At 43.7% G+C, this 18,256-nt stretch overlaps 1 protein-coding gene across 4 annotated transcripts in view; it reads left to right on the forward strand.

The window, feature by feature from the left end:
* Positions 1 to 18,256, forward strand: part of KLHL6 (kelch like family member 6) — a 98,708-nt gene that overhangs the window by 17,597 nt on the left and 62,855 nt on the right. For 3 of the 4 annotated variants that reach the window (XR_009612229.3, XR_009612230.3, XM_060639328.3), the window contains exon 2: positions 6,170 to 6,335. Coding sequence is in view for 2 of the 4 variants with exons in the window: in XM_060639328.3 (XP_060495311.1) it covers positions 6,170 to 6,335 (166 nt within the window). In the remaining 2 variants the exon portion in view is untranslated. Of the gene's footprint in view, positions 1 to 5,244; positions 6,005 to 6,169; positions 6,336 to 18,256 lie in introns of those variants that run through there. The other variant, XM_060639329.3, reaches the window with a different exon arrangement.

Below are 18,256 nucleotides of genomic sequence, written 5' to 3' on the forward strand. Positions count from 1 at the left end.
GTCAGCCTGACAAGATTCCTCTGGTCTGGTCCCAAATGCCTTCCCTTAGTAAGTGCTGGGTATTGTGCTAATACCTTGTTTATATTATCTCACTCATTCTTCTCAACAACTCACTGGGGTGAGTTTTTGCTCACTAGTACAAAGTCATGTAGTGAGTTTGTATTAGAGCCTAGACTAGACCACAGCCCCCTTTGCCTTCCAACAGCCAGCACTGCAGGCTCTTCCTACTCCTAGGAAGAGCCCCTTTGTGCACACCCATTCACATACACAGAAAGCCAGAAGTGCCTGAGAATTTTCCTGCTCCTGGGGTGGCCCCTAGCTAAGACTGTCAGGAGGTGCTGGAGTATCAGACCAGCTCCTTCGCCACTTGCTGAGACGGCTCTGGAGTATATATTCTCCAGCAGTCCCCTGCAGGGTTAGGCTGAAGTTACTTTCTATCCAACTTTTGTCTTGCTTGGCCTCCTCCCTTCCCCTGTCCTGCTCCTCCTATATCCCAAACACGTCACTAGCTTACAAGGGTCAGCTTCTGGGCAATCAAGATACCCATCTTGATTGGGCTGAGCTGGAGCAGGATGTTATTCAGTCACTGATTACAAGAAAGAATTCGGAAGCTGTGTCTAGCAGTGACAGCCTGATCAAGAGTCCAGATGATCCCAGAGATCCCAATAATTGTGTCATACACAGAGACTTCAAAAGAACCCCTCAAAGTGGAAGGCATTGAATTAGGGAATTTATATTCCTATCTTATTTAATATTAAAACATCTATTAGACTTTTCCAGTTTTCATTGGCATGTTTGAGATCATACAGATTCAACAAAGTTCACCTTTTACTAATCTTAAAATCACATTGTACGTGAGGTAGCATTTCTCAATTGTACTTCGGTGGGACTCTGTTGATATGTTGCCTCAGTTATGTGAAGCTTTGTTTAACCCCATCATCACTGCCCATCGTCTCTTGCTAAACGTCCTGTTTTCTGTGTATTGATCTACATGACATTTATGTGGGTGACATTTTTTAAAAAAATTTTTAAATGTTTATCTTTGAGACAGAGAGAGAGCATGAGCAGGGGAGGGGCAGAGAGAGAGGGAGGCACAGAAGCTGAAGCAGGCTCCAGGCTCTGAGCTGTCAGCACAGAGCCTGACGCAGGGCTTGAACTCACAAACTGTGAGATCATGACCTGAGCCGAAGTCAGACGCTTAACTGACTGAGCCACCCAGGTGCCCCTTATGTGGGTGACATTTACTTCACCCCCTGAGATGATTGCAGATCTGGGTGATACTCTGGAGCAGTGCTATCTAATAGAGTAGCCACTAGCCACATGCAGCTATTCAGCATTTGAGTTATGACTGGTCTGAATTGAGATGTGCTTTTAAGTATAAAATGTCTGTGAGGGATTTTGTAGTCTCTGTGGGAATAGGATGTAAGTTATCTCATTAATAACTCATTAAAAATATTTATTACATGTTGAAACAACATTTGAGGTGTATTGGGCTAAATAAAAGATATTAAAATTAATTTTATCTCCTTTTACTTTTTAAAAACATGGTTAGTAGAAAATTTGAAATTACACATTTGGCTTACATTATATTTCTATGGGCAGTGCTGCTCTAGGGACTCAAAGAAAGGGAGGTTTAGCAAGTGAAGTTGTCCAAATCCTGGACAGGCTGTTCTGGGAAGAAATTGTGTGGATGTTGTGATGGCAGGGTTTTTTATGTGATCAGGAGGCAGCAAGGTGGATCCTGTGTGACACCACTTTAAAAGACATGTGGTTCTGCAGATGACCATTCATCTCTGGCTAGGAGGATTTATGACTGACAAAAAAGGCTTTTAAATCGGTCATCTGCCCACATGACATCACTGCCTTTCTGCTTCCAAGTACTTTGCAGAATTCACATTTGCTGTTTCTTTCTTGCTGTCATATTCTTGAGGGAAAAGAGGCCAGTTGAAGGAAGAGAAGAGGAGGAGGGAGGGTGGGAGGATTACTGTTGATTAGAACAGGGATGGGGGTGGGGGGTAGGGGGGGTAGGGCACTAGGAGACCTTAGGGAGAAGATCTCATTGGCTAACACAAAAGGTTCAAAAAGTCAGCTAGTCAAGTGATTTCTCTCTTTTTCTCAGTCTCTTTCTTTCTGAAGACTTTTGATTTTTGAGGTTTATGATTGTTCCTGGGAAACCAGAAGCAGGTACCTTTGTTTTGCAGATTAGGAAATGGGGAAAATAAACTGATGGGGGATTCCCAGACAGAAATAGGAGGTGTGGAAAAGGGAGGAGGAGCAGGATTTAGGGATCAAATTCCCTCTGTGTTGGTATGGAAGTCCCACTTTGGGGAAGTGGATTCTATCATCAGGGCCCTACACTGGGACTTTCCCATTTCAGTGACTTACTTGGCTGGGAGATAATGATTCTCTAAGGCTCCTGTTCATGTGTCTAAAGCTCAGGAGGTTCAGTCACTTAGCAGCATGGTGACTGCCTCAAGTAGTACAGTTTCTGGGACAAGGCTTTGGCACTGTCACAAGCCTCCCGGCTCTGTTTGGGTGCAATTAATGCTTTACTCCAAATGCATCCATCACCAGCAAACTAAAGTGAGAACACACCTGTTAAAAATGTTCTTTTTGGGGCACCTGGGTGGCTCAGTCAATTAAGTGTCTGGCTCTTGGTTTTGGTTCAGGTCATGATCTCACGGTTCATGGGATCATGCCCCGAGTTGGGCTCTGCGATGATGGCGTGAAGAGCCTGCTTGGGATTCTCTCTCTCTCTCTCTCTCTCTCTCTGCCCTTCCCCTGCTTGTTCTCTCTCTCTCTCTCTCTCAAATAAATAAACTTTAAAAAAAAAGTTCTTTTTGAGTCCTGCCTCTGTTCATAAACCTTCAGTGGCTCACCATTGCCCACTGAATAAAAAACCTAACTCCTTAGCCTGCCTCTAGTACCTTCCACGGTCAGGACCCAGGTTATCTGTTTGGGCTGATCTCTCCCCACCCTCTCTCATCACCCCTGGGCTCCAGCCAAACCATGTGCTTGCTAGATCCTCTGCCTGTCCCACACTCTTGCATCTACTTACCATGTTTACTACCTGGATGTCCTATCCACAGTTGTCACATAGCAACCTTTTCCTTCTCCATGAGAAGCTACCCCTTGCCTCCACAGCACTTTACAAGTCTTTTTGACCCTTGTAGACTATTATTTGTGCAGATGTGTCCCTGCTAGATTCTGAACAACTAGGGACTAGGGGAGAGACAGCCTGTATTAGTCAGCCTGGACTTCCATAAAAAAATTGCCATGGACTGGGTGTCTTCAACAATAGAAAATTATTTTCTCACAATTATAGAGTCTGAAAGTCCAAGATAAGAGTGTCAGTACGGTCGGTTTCTGGTGAAGACTGGCTTATAGACAGACACTGTATGCTTACACGGCAGAGAGAGAGAGAGAGTTTTGATGTCTTTTCCTCTTCTTTTAAGGACACAAATCCTATTGGATTATGACTTCACCTAACCTTAATTACCTCCTAAAAGCGCTATCTATGTTGGTGGGTTAGGACTGCAATATATGAATTTTAGGGGGACTCAGTTAGGTCCAGAGACTGCCTGATATTTAAATCCCTTCTTGGGGCGCCTGGGTGGCGCAGTCGGTTGGGCGTCCAACTTCAGCCAGGTCACGATCTCGCGGTCCGTGAGTTCGAGCCCCGCGTCAGGCTCTCTGGGCTGATGGCTCAGAGCCTGGAGCCTGTTTCCGATTCTGTGTCTCCCTCTCTCTCTGCCCCTCCCCCGTTCATGCTCTGTCTCTCTCTGTCCCAAAAAATAAATAAATGTTGAAAAAAAAAAAATTTTAAATCCCTTCCAGCTTTAGCCCAGTATTCTATGCAGAGAGGGTGCTCAGTAAATGTATGGCATATTGAAAGAAATTTAATTCCATTGCCTCCAAGTAATTGTTTTTATAAGCTGTGCTGTTCAAGCCTGTGAGACTGCTGGGGTCCCACAGCTCCTGGGAGGGCAAGAGGGAGTTAACAGGTTTTTGTGGGAATCAGACTGAAGGAATTGTGTCAGCTATAGCTATTAAGGATCAGCCTCATGAATATATTGTCTCTGGTAGGAATGTTGCAAGGCTGCTGTCCATTCATAAGGGAAGTTCCATATAGTTTTTGTGCTGAGAACAATAGTAATTCTCTGAGCATTTGGATTTGTTATATATAAAATTGTGTGATTGTGCACTCAGATATCACCTCATGCCAGTCAGAGTGGCCAAAATGAACAAATCAGGAGACTATAGATGCTGGCGAGGATGTGGAGAAACGGGAACCCTCTTGCACTGTTGGTGGGAATGCAAACTGGTGCAGCCACTCTGGAAAACAGTGTGGAGGTTCCTCAAGAAATTAAAAATAGACCTACCCTATGACCCAGCAATAGCACTGCTAGGAATTTACCCAAGGGATACAGGAGTACTGATGTTTGGGGCACTTGTACCCCAATGTTTATAGCAGCACTCTCAACAATAGCCAAATTATGGAAAGAGCCTAAATGTCCATCAAATGATGAATGGATAAAGAAATTGTGGTTTATATACACAATGGAATACTATGTGGCAATGAGAAAGAATGAAATATGGCCCTTTGTAGCAACATGGATGGAACTGGAGAGTGTTATGCTAAGTGAAATAAGCCATACAGAGAAAGACAGATACCATATGGTTTCACTCTTATGAGGATCTTGAGAAACTTAACAGAAACCCATGGGGGAGGGGAAGAAAAAAAAAAGAGGTTAGAGTGGAAGAGAGCCAAAGCATAAGAGACTCTTAAAAACTGGGAACAAACTGAGGGTTGATGGGGGGGTGGGAGGGAGGGGAGGGTGGGGGATGGGTACTGAGGAGGGCACCTTTTGGGATGAGCACTGGGTGTTGTATGGAAACCAATTTGACAATAAACTTCATATATTGAAAAAAAAAAATTGTGTGATTGTGTAACTGACCAGATGGTCTCTCTTTTGCATTGGTCAAATGGGAGACCCACCTGTAGTGACAGTTCAGTGGCACTCCTAGCCTCATTCATAGACTATCTTCATGTCTCCACTCACATATTTAATCATCTTTACCCTGCTTATCATTTATGCAATCATTATATTTTAGATATCTTTTAAGTTTTCAAAACTCCAGAAACACAGTAGGACTTCAGTGCATTTTAAAAATAAATAAAATTACTCATACTTTTCTTGAGAGGAATTGATAATTCAAATATCAATGTCCAGGTAGCATGATAAATTCACATATGAGCCTTGGAGGGGGTAGAAAAAAATCTTTGTATTTCTACTTATCTATTAGTTATTGAGAATCCTTACAGCAAACTTTTAAATGACTGCTAAAATTCCCATTATAGACGAGAAAGCTGAAGCTCCTGGAGATTAAGTAACATGTCCAAGTTCTGAGTTGGTGGATCTGGTTTTCAAATCTTGGTCCATCTCATGTCAAGATCAACATCTTTTCCATCTGTTCCCCTGCTTCCGGGATAGACACTAAATATCCAATAGTCTAGTCCTGGGGAGGGAATAAGCATAGCCAGAGGTGAGACAGAGTAATGGCCTTGGGGAGTTCTGTCCTATGATAAGGCAATTCGAGGCTCCCAGCTCCAACTGGGAAGCCATAGACAGGGGTTGAGCCTCTGGAGTGAGAGGTACTAGCAAGATCTCTTGTGTTACTGGAGGGCATTCGGGCCCCAGCTGGCCAGGCCTGGGTGTGGAGGCCAGCTTCCAGGCCAGAGGAAGGCTTAAATGAGAACTGAGAACTGAATGAGAAACCCTGTTTTGGGGTACTAGTAGTTGAGAAGGCCTGGGCAGGGGAAGGGTGCTACAATGCTCCCAGAAGACTCTCCAGCACTTTGAGCCATTAAAGTAGTTCTTTGGGCCAATAAAGTAGTTCTAGATCCCACCAGCTTTGCCAGTAGGGCTCCTACTCTTTCTTCAGATCTGGGATTGCCTTAGGGACCACAGCTGGGTACAGCAGAGCAGGACACCTCAGTGCAGTAAGTATTAATTGAATGTCTGGTGTGTTCTGGGTGTTAGAGGAACACAGAACAATCATCCCAGGTCCTGACCTTAGGGACCTCGCTGTTCTGTGGGGGCAGATAGGTGTGAAGGGGGTCTGTTAAGGTCATGGTAGCACTCACATTCACACATCTCTCTTCCAGGGCCATGTTCTGCAATGATTTAAAGGAAAAGTATGAGAAGAGGATCATTATCAAAGGGGTCGATGCTGAGACCATGCACACTCTTCTGGACTATACATACACCAGCAAGGCGCTGATCACCAAGCAGAATGTGCAACGGGTCCTGGAAGCTGCTAACCTTTTCCAGGTGTGTGAAGAAATAGTTTCAGTGCTTTCCTCTGGAGCAGGGGAAAGCAGTGATTCCTCAGAGATCTGTCTGGACTGGCTCTCAGGCCTATACCTGGGACATACATACAACCATACTCATACCCACACTTAGTTGGGCCTCTACTTACTTGAAAGTCAGAAGATGCTCCTTTGGAAGTTTCCTCAGAGGGGGTGAGATGTGGCATTGACTCCTTAATGCCATAGAGCCAGGGCAGCTTGGTGCCTGGAATCTATATGTATTTCCTGACTGCAGTAACTACAATTTGCAGAAGCCTAATTGGAGCCAGGGGTTCCAGTCACCACTTCATATACATAACTTCGAATCCTTACTGGGAAGGAAGGGAAAGCAGTTTCTTCTCCCTATTTTACAGGTAGGAAGAGCAAGGCACAGAGAAGGGGGTTATTTGCACCCTGGACCTTCTGCATCCAGGGGCTACATGCTTGCCACTAGACCCTACAGTCTCCCTGGGAGCAAGTGTCTAGACTTGGGGGGAATGCCTGACCTTGACTGGTCAGCACTTTGCGGTGGGTATGAAAGAAGAACACTTTTCATGAGGGGTATTGCAGAAGATAAAAGACAACCCTTGGGATTAATTAAGTTTATTCATTTATTTTGAGAAAGAGAGAGAGAGAGAACACACACACACACACACACACACACACACACACACACACGTGGGAGAGGGGCAGAGAGAGAGGGAGAGAGAGAGAATCCCAAGCAGGCTTTGCACTGACAGTGCCGATGCAGGGCTCGAACTCACTAACCTCGAGATCATGACCTGAGCCAAAATCAAGAATCTGATGCTTAACCAACCAAGCCACCCAGGTGTCTCTAGGATTAAGTTTTATTGTTTCCTTTTGACTACGTTTGTTTCAATCTGACTACAAGTATATTTAGCTTCATTGACTAATTAGATCCATAGATTCTGTCAGTTGCATCCACAGTTATTATTGGGGCCCCATCCCAAGTTACTATCATTACCTAGGTCTAAACGTACACCTTAAACTTGGTTTTGCCGGGTGAAGACAGAGATTGTCTCACTGAGGATGTTGAGATTTATTGACAAACAGAGTCTAGGGACAAACCAGGTCATTCCTAGGGACTGAGACAAACATCAGATCTTGTGCATGGTTTGGGACTTGGGGAGGTGGTATCCTTCTGGATCCTCAGTAGGTCAGTGGTTGAGGGGAAACAGGTGGGGAATGAGGGGCCCAGAGTCAAGACCAGGGGCTATGGGATTTTTTTTGTTGAGACTGGAGCCTAGGCAGGATCTGTGGAGTCCAGCAAGGAAGGGAGAGTAGAAAGAGGGAGGAGAGTCAACTATAAAACAGCACTGATGAGTTACGAATAATTGCCAATTTTATTGTCTCAGCTTCCTCAGGGTATTGTAAAGATACAGAACAAGTTACTTCCATCAGGACTGGTCATGCCTTCTGGTGATGTGTCCAAGTCAGTTACCACCCCCACATACAGCCCTCCCCCCTTTCTCTGTCCTTACCTGCTTACGCCTTTAGCCTTACTAACCGGCAGGGAAATACTCCTCATTATGTGGAGTGAGGGACTCAGTAGCTATATCGTATTCCTTCCCTCCTCCCCAACTGCTCCAATAATCTGACCTCAGTGAAATCCTTCCCAGGTCAGATAGGGCCTCTATCTAGTTCAGCTTTTACCTGGGGGCTAAAACGGAGCTTCATGTATTCTACAGTGGGTGTGTGGGTGTGGGTATATGTGCAAATCTTTATTTAGCCTCCTTGTTTTCAGTAAGATGTCCTCATGTGTCTTTCTCAGTTTCTGGTGTCCCTGAGTCCAGAACCTCTCTGGTGTGGTTTCTCCAGAGATAAATCTTTTCCAGCAGGAACAAAAAATCTATCTTTTGTTAGGTTATAAGAGGTGGAGAGGAGTCCCAGGAGGCTTAAATTCTTCTTAAACCCACCCTTGTTATCAGCCCCATCTGCCCTGGCCTTGCTGTTTCCCTGGGACTGTAATATTTCTGCTTTCTGGGGTTCTGAGGGACAAACTCCTTTGTAGGCACTTGGTCTGACCTCTCTTCTCTCAAAAAAAATCACTCTCCAGTCTTCACATTCTGTGGTTTGGGGTTACTGATATCTCCTGGTTTCAGTGAGGATGGAGTTTGTGTTTCTGTTTCTTGTTCTCCTTTTCAGTTTTGGGTGATTTTTATAAAAACTCTTTAGATAGTAACGACTGTTATCTTTTGTAATAATGTTGCAAATATTTTCCATTGGTTATTTGACTCATGATTTTTAGTAATGACTTTTTTATATATAAAATTTTAAAATTAGTGTTTAGTCAGATCTATTGATCATCTCCTTGATGTTTTTTGCCTTCATTGTATGTTTTTAGAAAGACCTTCCCCATTGCTTAATTATATACTTACTCACTTCTAATTTCTATTAGTTTTGTTATGTTCACAGCTTTGATATTTAAATCTTTAATGTATCTGGAAATTATTCTGGCATAAAGTTTCTCAGTTGTCTTCATTGTCGTTGTCCTCCTCCTCTGCCTCCTTTCCCTCCTTCTCCTCCTTCTCATTTTCTCTCAAGTTGTGAGCTTCAACAGAGATTTTGGTTTTAGTGAGAGGTGGAAGGAAGAGGAAGACAGAGATAGGATAGAGATAGAGCACGTTCTGTTTATTATTGATTCCCCTATCCTGGTAATCCCTCACCTCAAAATTTTCCAAATCTCATTCACTTTCTAGGCAAAAAATAGTAAGTTCTCTCTGAGGCTATTTTACTAATTTTCCTAATGAGTGTTGATTCTTATGAAAACAAGAGAAGAGTGCTCTGGGTGTCTGGTTAGAAAGTCTGTTGCTTCTGGATAACTTGCTTTGAAGACTCAGATGTAGAAAACTGAGGATATCTTCATTCCTGAAAACACCACAAAGGACAGAGATTTGTAGGTTGTTGAAATCACTTTGTGGTCTTAAAAAAAGTATTCTTTTGAATGGATAAAACATACCCTTGTTCCAAATTCAGAAAAACAGAAGGGGAGACAGTGAAACATTTTGCTATCTTCACTTTTAGTAGTATCTTGCTGTCCTTTGTGTTCTTTTTTTAAATTTTATTTATTTATTTGTTTTGAGAGAGAGAGCACGCGTGCATGCTCTTGGGTGGGGGTGGGGGGGAGGGGCAGAGAAAGAAGGAGAAAGGGAATCCCAAGCAGGTTCTGTGCTGTTAGTGCAGAGCATGACACGGGGCTTGATCTCAGAAACCATGAGATATGACCTGAGCCAAAATCAACAGTCAGATGCTCAACCAACTGAGCCATCCAGGTGCCCCTGTCCTTCATATTCTATGCACAGGGTGTGGCAGGTACTAAATGGACTGCCACGAGAGGAACTTTGCAGTCACTTAGCTGTGATTAATTAGCCAATTATGGGGAGAAATATATTTTCTCCAAGTAGTTTCTAGAAAGGTAAGAGTAAGAGAAGCACCTATGAGGAAAGGCCCAAGCGACCCTTCACAATGTGAGGCAGGGTTGGGGCTGCAGGGAACTTGCCTTATCTGGAACTTCAGGCTTCTGAGTTCTAGATAAGCAAGGCAGTGAGAAACTGTAGAAACTGTAGGTGTGGGACAATGGCTGTAAGAACTTGGTAAGATTTTTCAGTTGTGGAGAACTGCCATGTTAGTTTGGAGAACTTCGTCATATTTGTTACTTTCATTTTTATTATTAAAAACTCATGAAAGAATAAGGGTTTTTGAGCTTATCTGCAGGGCAGCAAAAGATGTGAGGTCAGGGAGACCATGCTTACCCTTCATTTAGTCTTGGGACAGAAGATGGCTAAGATAACAGAGCAGCTGGTTAGAAGGAGCTTGGAAGAGAAAGGGAAATCAGGCTGAGACCTGAGGGGTGATGTGAGGAAAGAAAGAGGGATGCCAGAATGATGGCCTGGTCATCTGGCCTGGGGCCGAGAAGACCCAGGTGGGGCCTCCACAACACCTCTGGGGCTGAGATCTGTATGGATGAGGTAGCCATGTAGTCAGTGGCTGACCTGGATGGCTGGGACTAGCTTCTTGGCTTACTCAATATCTGGATCATAATACATAAATATTTGTTGAATTGGTGAAGGCATGTGTCACTCTTGTCTATTGCTAGCTGAATATGAGGACTGCCTCAGAAACTGCTCAACGCCCCATCAAAAATTGCCTGACCTCCTTTAAGAGGACACTAAGAAGCCCACTCCTGGCTTTTAGAAATGTTGTGGGGTGGTAGAGGAGGAAGTATTCCACAGGTTCATACTAATAATTGCTTCATTTTTAAGCACCCACTAAGTGCCAGGCACCTAACAAAAGCAGGTCTCACTCATTACATTACATCATTACAGATGAACTTGTGTTGTCATTGATAGGGACCCACAGATTGTGTCTACCCACCATCGGAATAGCCAGTGGATCCAGGCGAGAAAACCAGCCCAACTATTTCTTTGCTACTGTCTAGAGAAAATCAATCTGTTGACTGATGCATCCTCTCCCACACATTCCTTTTGTCAACCAATGTTGCCGTGTGGCCATTGTAGGTGATAAGAAATTGGGGTTACTCTCCTGGGTCCGCAGGACAGTAATAGTTGTGCTTCCCAGAGCATTCACAATGTGGCAACTGTTTTGCCTACATGGTTTCATTTAAAATGAGGTATGTATTTTTACCCCCAATTTTTAGTGATGTAAAAGATCAAGGTTTCATGGCTAATGAGAGAGGAGCCTGGATTTCACCCCTATCTGCTTATGCTAGCCTGTGTGTTCCCCACTACATACTGTGTGCGTCCCTCAGAGCAAGGCCTGGAGCAAGTCAGGATCCTGAAGGCAGCTGGGGCTGTTGGCATCCTCAGGGAGGGCTGCCCAGTGGAAAATTCTGGAAACCAGTGGGGCCCTGTAATTGTGTCAGCAGGTGAGACTGGCACAGCTGCCACCCCTCATGCCTGACTCCCTCTGGGGAAACCAGATGTCCCCATCTCAACAGTGAGCCTGCTGCTGTCCACACAGTGTCTCTTTAAACACATTTCTGTGTTTAATCTCAATGTTTACTCTTTTTTACTTTTAGGTATAACTTACGTTTAGTAAAATGCACACATCTTAAATGTACAGTTTTTGATTTTTTACACGTGTTTGCAGTCACGTAACCACCACCCAGATCAAGCTCCAGAACATCCTTGGCATCCCAGAATGCTCTCTTATGCCCTCCACAGGTAGTACCTCCCCAGGGAGAGCTATCACTCTGGCATCTGTCACCAGACATTAGTTTTGCCTCTCTGAATTGCATATTGTTCTTGAGTTCTAATTAGTATAGAGGATCTAAATCTGAGGCTACAAATGTAGGTATGCAAAGATAAAAGCATGATTTAACCTATTATTTTTCTAACATTGAACTTAATCTGTTTCCTGAGCTTCCCATTCTATCAGTGATAGAAATTGTAGTCAACCTAATGATATCTCATTTCAGGAAAGCTTCATCAGTTTAGCATCTGGTTTGCTTAAATGGTTCCAAGGGGGTGTTTACAGATTACCAGGACATTATAGAAAGAGGCATCTGGCCCAGGCTTACCATGGTTATTTGCATCATTGGTCTATGCTGGCACCTGCTGGAACATCTGTGTTCCCATTGGTCTCTCTCTGATCATTGACTCCTTCACCCATGGCATCAGCTGGAAGTCCTCAGGCCCACCTGGTTCAGGCCCTCAGTCTTTGTGGGTCACTGTGCATTCTCTTTGTCCCATTTGCAAGGCCTCCTCAGGTCTGCCAGTCCTCTTAGTGATTTCTTTGTCCCTCTCAGGAACACACAAGAAACTTCCATTTGCTTGCCTGTGCCAATCTGGAACTATAGGGAATTTGGAGCAACTGCCATAGGTCCCCTTTGTCTAGAAACAACACATTCCAGCTTCTCTTCTGCTTCTGCTACACTGGACTGCCGCTTTTCTGATTTCCTTTAGGAAGTCGAGGCACACTTCCTTTTGCTCTCAGCTCCACAATCTCTAAGGAGCTTTTTGCTTTTCCTTTACTCTAGAGTTTGGCCTGGGTTGGGAGGCAGGGCATCATCTCAAGGACCCACACCTGCTTCTCACTTTATCGCTAGACTCTCCTCTTTTTTCTTGGCTCCGGAATCATTGTTGGAAAAGCTGGCTGCTACATTATCATCCATTCTCCTATGTCTGTTGCTTTGACATAAACTGTATGCCTAGACTCTTTGGTATTCTGGCTTTTCCAGTTCAAAGGGCCCAGTTATTACTACTAACTGGTATTTCAAAACTAATTTTCTACTGTAGGTTCTGAACGTGTATTTAGAAACTCAAAAATCAAAATTGTCTTCTTTTGTCTATCCTATCATTCTTTCCCTGGGTATTCAGCCCTAGTTGCTGCCCATGGGTGGTGAAATACAGGAAGTGGGATATGGGGTTTTTGTTGTATTGAAAATCCATGTTACTACCAGATTTTGACTTTTACTTCTACCTAATTTCTACAAATTACTAACTATTTACTACATTCAAGGTACTTTGTAAGAAACTATCGGGGAAATAAAGACAAAAATTATAAATATTGATCACATTTGTTTAGCAATTTATTGTATTCTTTCCCCTGCACGATCCAGTCTGATGTTGACAATATTTCTGTGAGTGGGCTGGCCAAGTAATTCCTTCACAATGAGACTGCAAAGTGGGCTTTATTATTCTCAACACTTTCCAGACAAGGAATCTGTGGCTCAGAGAGAGTTCAGCTCATCAAAGAGTTGAAACCATAATCAGAGGCCTAAACCCAAAACTTCTGACCCCTATACCTGCCTCCCGCCACTACCCCCAAAGCCTCAAAAGCAAGGACTCCCACTGAGCTTTCAAACCACAGGGCAATCCAGCCAGACCCCAGGGCAGAGTATAGGGTAGAAAAACGTTCTGGCCCTGAAGGAGGTGGCATTGACTTGGACTTCATAGAATAGGTAGGATTTCAACACGAGGCAGCTGGGTTGGGGGAAAAGTATTTAGGCAGAAGCAAAGACTTAAGTTTCCACTTCCCTACCTGATAACTTACTTGTTGCAGCTGTCTGCTCATGGACCTGCTTCTCAGGACTTGGCTTTGCTTAGATGCCCTACTGCTTCTGTGCCCTAAATTTGCACACACACACACACACACACACACACACACACACACACTATATCCTGAGCATCAAACATATCCCAGACATAGTCATTCCATTTAATCCTCATAGTGGTGTCCCTTCTTGGCCTTCATCGTGTCCCTGGGCTGAGTCACTAAGCTCCAGCACTTGCCCCTTGACTCTTAGTATGGCCCATGTGGCTCCCTCATTGTGTGCTGCTGGCCTGTTGGGGGCCCCACTAGCTCCTCTGAAAATTCAGGGGCTGTCTGTTGCCTGAATCTTGACCAAGCTTGCCACACCCTTTCCTTTCTCCCTGATCCCACTTCTGAGGTCAGTGTACCTCTATAGTTGCCTCAGTCCCCCAAAACTTGCCCCACCTTAGTGAGCGGACCTTTTGCAGGTCTTAGCTCCCTTTCCTGCTCACCCCATATAATTTCCAGGAACCAGCAGACCCCTCAGCCAAGTCTAGAGCAAGGACTCAAAGTTTGGAGCAGAGGACATCCTGGGAGTAGGGGGGCGGCGTATGCCCTTTGGTCTGAAGTAGATTATCATCTGAGAGAGGGGGAAAGGGGCAGGGATGGAAGATTAGGATCAGTGGTAATTTACAAATTTTAAGTATGAAGATCCTTCTTTCATATCAATACACACCCCATAGAAAAGTTTTATTTTTTATGACTATTATCTGAGAAGAAAAATGGTGACAAAAAAAATTTACTATGAATTCATAAACAGGGGTGCCTGGGTGGCTCAGTTGGTTAAGCATCTGACTTTGGCTCAGGTCATGATCTCACAGTTCAAGAGTTCAAGCCCTGTGTTGGGCTCTGCACTGACAGCTCAGAGCCTGGAGCCTGCTTTGGATTCTGTGTCTCCCTCTCTCTCTGCCCCTCCCCTGCTCATGCTCTCTCTCTCTCAAAAATAAATAAACATTAAAAAAAATTTTAAAAAGTAAATAAACTTAGAAAATGAATTGACACTTTCAAATAAATTTGAAGTTTTTAAATCTCATCAACAAATTATATGCTCTTCACATACACTGATTTGTTGGGGCTTGAAGGTAAGAATACCAATGTCTTTATACACCCTTTGCAATAACTATAAGGTCACTTAGGGACTGTGGTCAATGGAATTATTGATTTGGGTCAAAATATGGCTTCAGTTTTTCCTGGGGTGGATTTGAAGGCACCTCTAGGGAGATGTGGAATTACATTGGTTAAGTCTGTTAAGATCCCAGATTCTGGAGACCCTGAAGGGAAGCAGAGGAAGGACAGTGGAGATGGGGAGCAGGGCGTACATTCTCATTGAGACAGACACTTCTCATGGGAACTGCAGCCATGTCTCAAGTGGTTTCTTTGATTGTATTTTTAGTCCTTGTTCGAGGTCAGGTGCCTGACTGTAACCTTTTGTTCACATGTCCCCTCAAACAGGAAGTTGGCTGTCTGTTGCCATTATCTGTCATCGCTCAGCTTTAATAAACAAGTTCATGTGTCATTTGGACAGGCTGAGAATGAAAATTTACACTAGCGTCTTAAATAATCTTGAATATGAAGAAATAAAAAACACATATATTTTAAAGAAAACAATTTCTTGTTCCCATGACTCCCCTGCCCATCAGCAGTTTCTCAGCCATTGGTTAGTATGCTGCTCTATACCCCTCATACTCAAAAGTATTTATTGAAGCATATTCTGGGGGGAATGTAGGCAATTTGGAGATCACCACTACCCTTGTTCTCATAAGGCCTCTTCAGACTCTCCTTGAATTTTGTTAGCTCAACAATGTGACAGTTACAGAGGCAGTGTGATGCCCAATGAGAAGAGTGAGCTAGCCATAACCTTGAGCATCATCTGTACCACTTACTGGCTGTGTGGCCTTAGGCAACACACTCAACTCTTTGAATTCTCTATTTCTTCCTTTGTGCAAATGGTCTGTGCTAATACCTACCTTATTATTACTTGTTAAATAAAGTATATTTGTTAAAAAATAAAATTTATTCATTAAAAAAATGGGTGGGAAAGTGTCTAGCATAGGTCTTGGTACATACTAGGTATCTGAAAACTATTTTCCTCCCCTCTCTTCTTTTTGGCAGAGTTTGTGCTAGGGGCTATTAGAAATAAAAACACAAATATGACCCAGAACCTGCCCTTGGGATGCCTGACTGTAGTACAAAGGAGAAATGTAATTGGTGCTCCACAGAGGGTCAAGTGAGTCGCTCAGTGGAGCACAGAGGAGGCAGGGATTGATTCTGTGTTGGGCAACTGAAAAAGCCATGAAGCAGGAAGTGGCTTTTGAGAAAGAACTTCATGAATTGGCAGGATTTCTCCATTTCTTTTCCCTTCCCTTATCTTTCATTTTCCTTTCTTCTTAAGCACATATTGACCCAGAATTAAAAATGTCCAGAGGCACAGAAGGCTTAAAACACAGTCAAGACTCTCTGGTCTTGTCGTCCTGGCTCTCCTTCTTGTGTTGGCTTTGTCCTCAGGTGCATGGATACTAGAGAGCAACTCACAGCATCTCCTGTAAACTCAATTTTCAGAAAACTGCCACAGGTGCAAACAGATGCTTGCACACTGTTGTAGGGGTTCACAGACTCTGGACCCCCTCCGTCAGTCCCAAACTTAACACTCCAAATGAAGAAAATAACCTGTGTGTAGATGAGGCGATGGTCATGGTACTCCTTCCCTTTTTTTTTTTTTTAAGTTTCATTTATTTATTTCGGGGGGGGGGGGGGCAGAGAGAGAGAGAATCCCAAGCAGGAAAGGGAGAGAGAGAGAATCCTTCGTCGGGCTCTGCACTGTCAGTTGAACTCACGAACCGTGAGATCATGACCTCAGCCGAAATCAAGAGTCACTTAACCTACTGAACCACCCAGGCACCCCTCTTCCCTTTTTTTTGAAGTTAGTTTAAAAGGGGCCTTCTCAGTTGAAATTGGGGTGAGCTATTCTGATTCCTTTCTTAAACAGTGGAGCTCTGGAGTCAAACTTGCCTGGGCAGGGAGAGAGCAGGATTTTAACAGAGCGATGAGAGAGGAAGCAGGTTCAGGCTGATGAAACAGCCTGAGCACAGAAAGGCTCTGTGACAGACAAGCTTAGGAATGTTTGGGGAAGGTGAATAGACAGGTCTGACTGTGGAGAGGTTCTATCAGGGAAAGTCCTGGTGACAGTGTACAGCTTGAGGGGTAAGAATAGGGCTGCCTTCACTTTCAGGCAGTGGAATCACCGAACTGTGTTATATAGCATTTATCACAGTTGTAATTTGACACCTGTGTGATTGTTTGATTACTGTTTGCTTTCTCCACTCGTCTGTCAGGTCCAATGAGCACAGGCACTGTGTCTCTTTCTGCTCACCTCTGTTGTCCGATACTGATTGATGGCCTATTACATAACAGATGTTCGGTACACATTCTGGAAATTAACAGGTGGATGAATGGGGGAATGAATGGTGTCTGGGTGGGGAGGGACACTCTGGATCAATGTTTCTAACAAATGTGAGCTCCAATATTTGGTTTGATTCTCCTTCACGGCTTCCTTCTTTGCTTATCAGTAGTCATGAAGCAGGGGTAGGAATTGGCACCTTGTGGGTCAAGCTTTCCTCCAGGCAGATCAGATTACTGGAGCTCTTGTTGGTGAATTGTGCAAATCATGGTTGGCATCTGCCAAGCCCTTGTCCTGTACACACACTGCTCGACCTGAGGAAGCTTGAAGTTGTCTTAAAACATGCATTTTTGGAATTAGATAAGACTGCTTCAAATTTTAGCTCTGCCTCTTATTAGCTATAACTGTTTGAGGAAATCACCTCACTTCTCTGGATCTCCTTTCCTCATCTATAAACCAGGAAAGATAATAAACATCTACTTTATAGTATTGTGAGGATTAAATTAGCTCAGTAATATAAAGGGGCTGGCACATCATAGGTGTTCTTTGTTTTATTTTTTACATTTTATTTTCTTTTCTCATTGTGTCCTTGAAAATTGCAAGGAGTATTTCTTTTCTTTTCTTTTTTCTGATTTTAAAAGCAACTTCATGCTCAGTGTAGAACATTTGTTCTAAACAGCAAAGTCTAAAAGAAAAATTAGCAACTGCATTTGAGATAAACACGATTCACATTTTGATGTGTTACCTTCAAGTGTTTTCGCCATTCATGAGAGACTTGATTGTAAAACAGATAATTCTGTCACATGGTGGACAATGCAAGGGAGGACATAAAGGTAAACAGTGAGAAGTAAGCCTTCCTCTGTACCCAGACCCCAGCCACCAGTTCCCCTCCTCAGAGACAACCACTGTTACCAGGTTCTTAGGTGGCCTCCTAGAGACAGTTTACATATTTAGAAAATCTATTTTATTTTCATACCATCTTCTTCTTATGCAAACACTGGAATAGTGTATGTGCTATTTACACTAGAGGCTGTCACAAAAGTGAGTTCCCTTTTAGCGCTCATAGATATCTCTGTGGGCAGGGCCACATACGGCTCTGGTGACAGGTTCTGAGGGCTCAACAAGGCTTGGTCTCAGATGTATATTTTTACTCTTTGAACTGAAAATCTGCAGACAACTCAACAGGTGTTAGAGTTCTCAGTCTCAACCGTTTCTACAGTTGCTCATGCGAGGAGTAGATCTGCAGGCCATGGCTGGAGCCAGCTGACAGGGCAGTCTGAGGTAGAATTAAAGCTACTCCAACATTTCATTGACCCTCAGTCAATTTTCTTAAAGTTTATTTATTGATTCTGAGAGAGAGAAAGCGGGGGGGGGGGTGGGGGAGGAGGGGCAAAGAGAGGGAGAGAGAGAATCCCAAGCAGGCTTCATGCTGT

This window comes from Panthera onca, chromosome C2 (genome assembly GCF_046562875.1).
Source record: "Panthera onca isolate mPanOnc1 chromosome C2, mPanOnc1 haplotype 2, whole genome shotgun sequence".
Classification (NCBI taxonomy): domain Eukaryota; kingdom Metazoa; phylum Chordata; class Mammalia; order Carnivora; family Felidae; genus Panthera; species Panthera onca.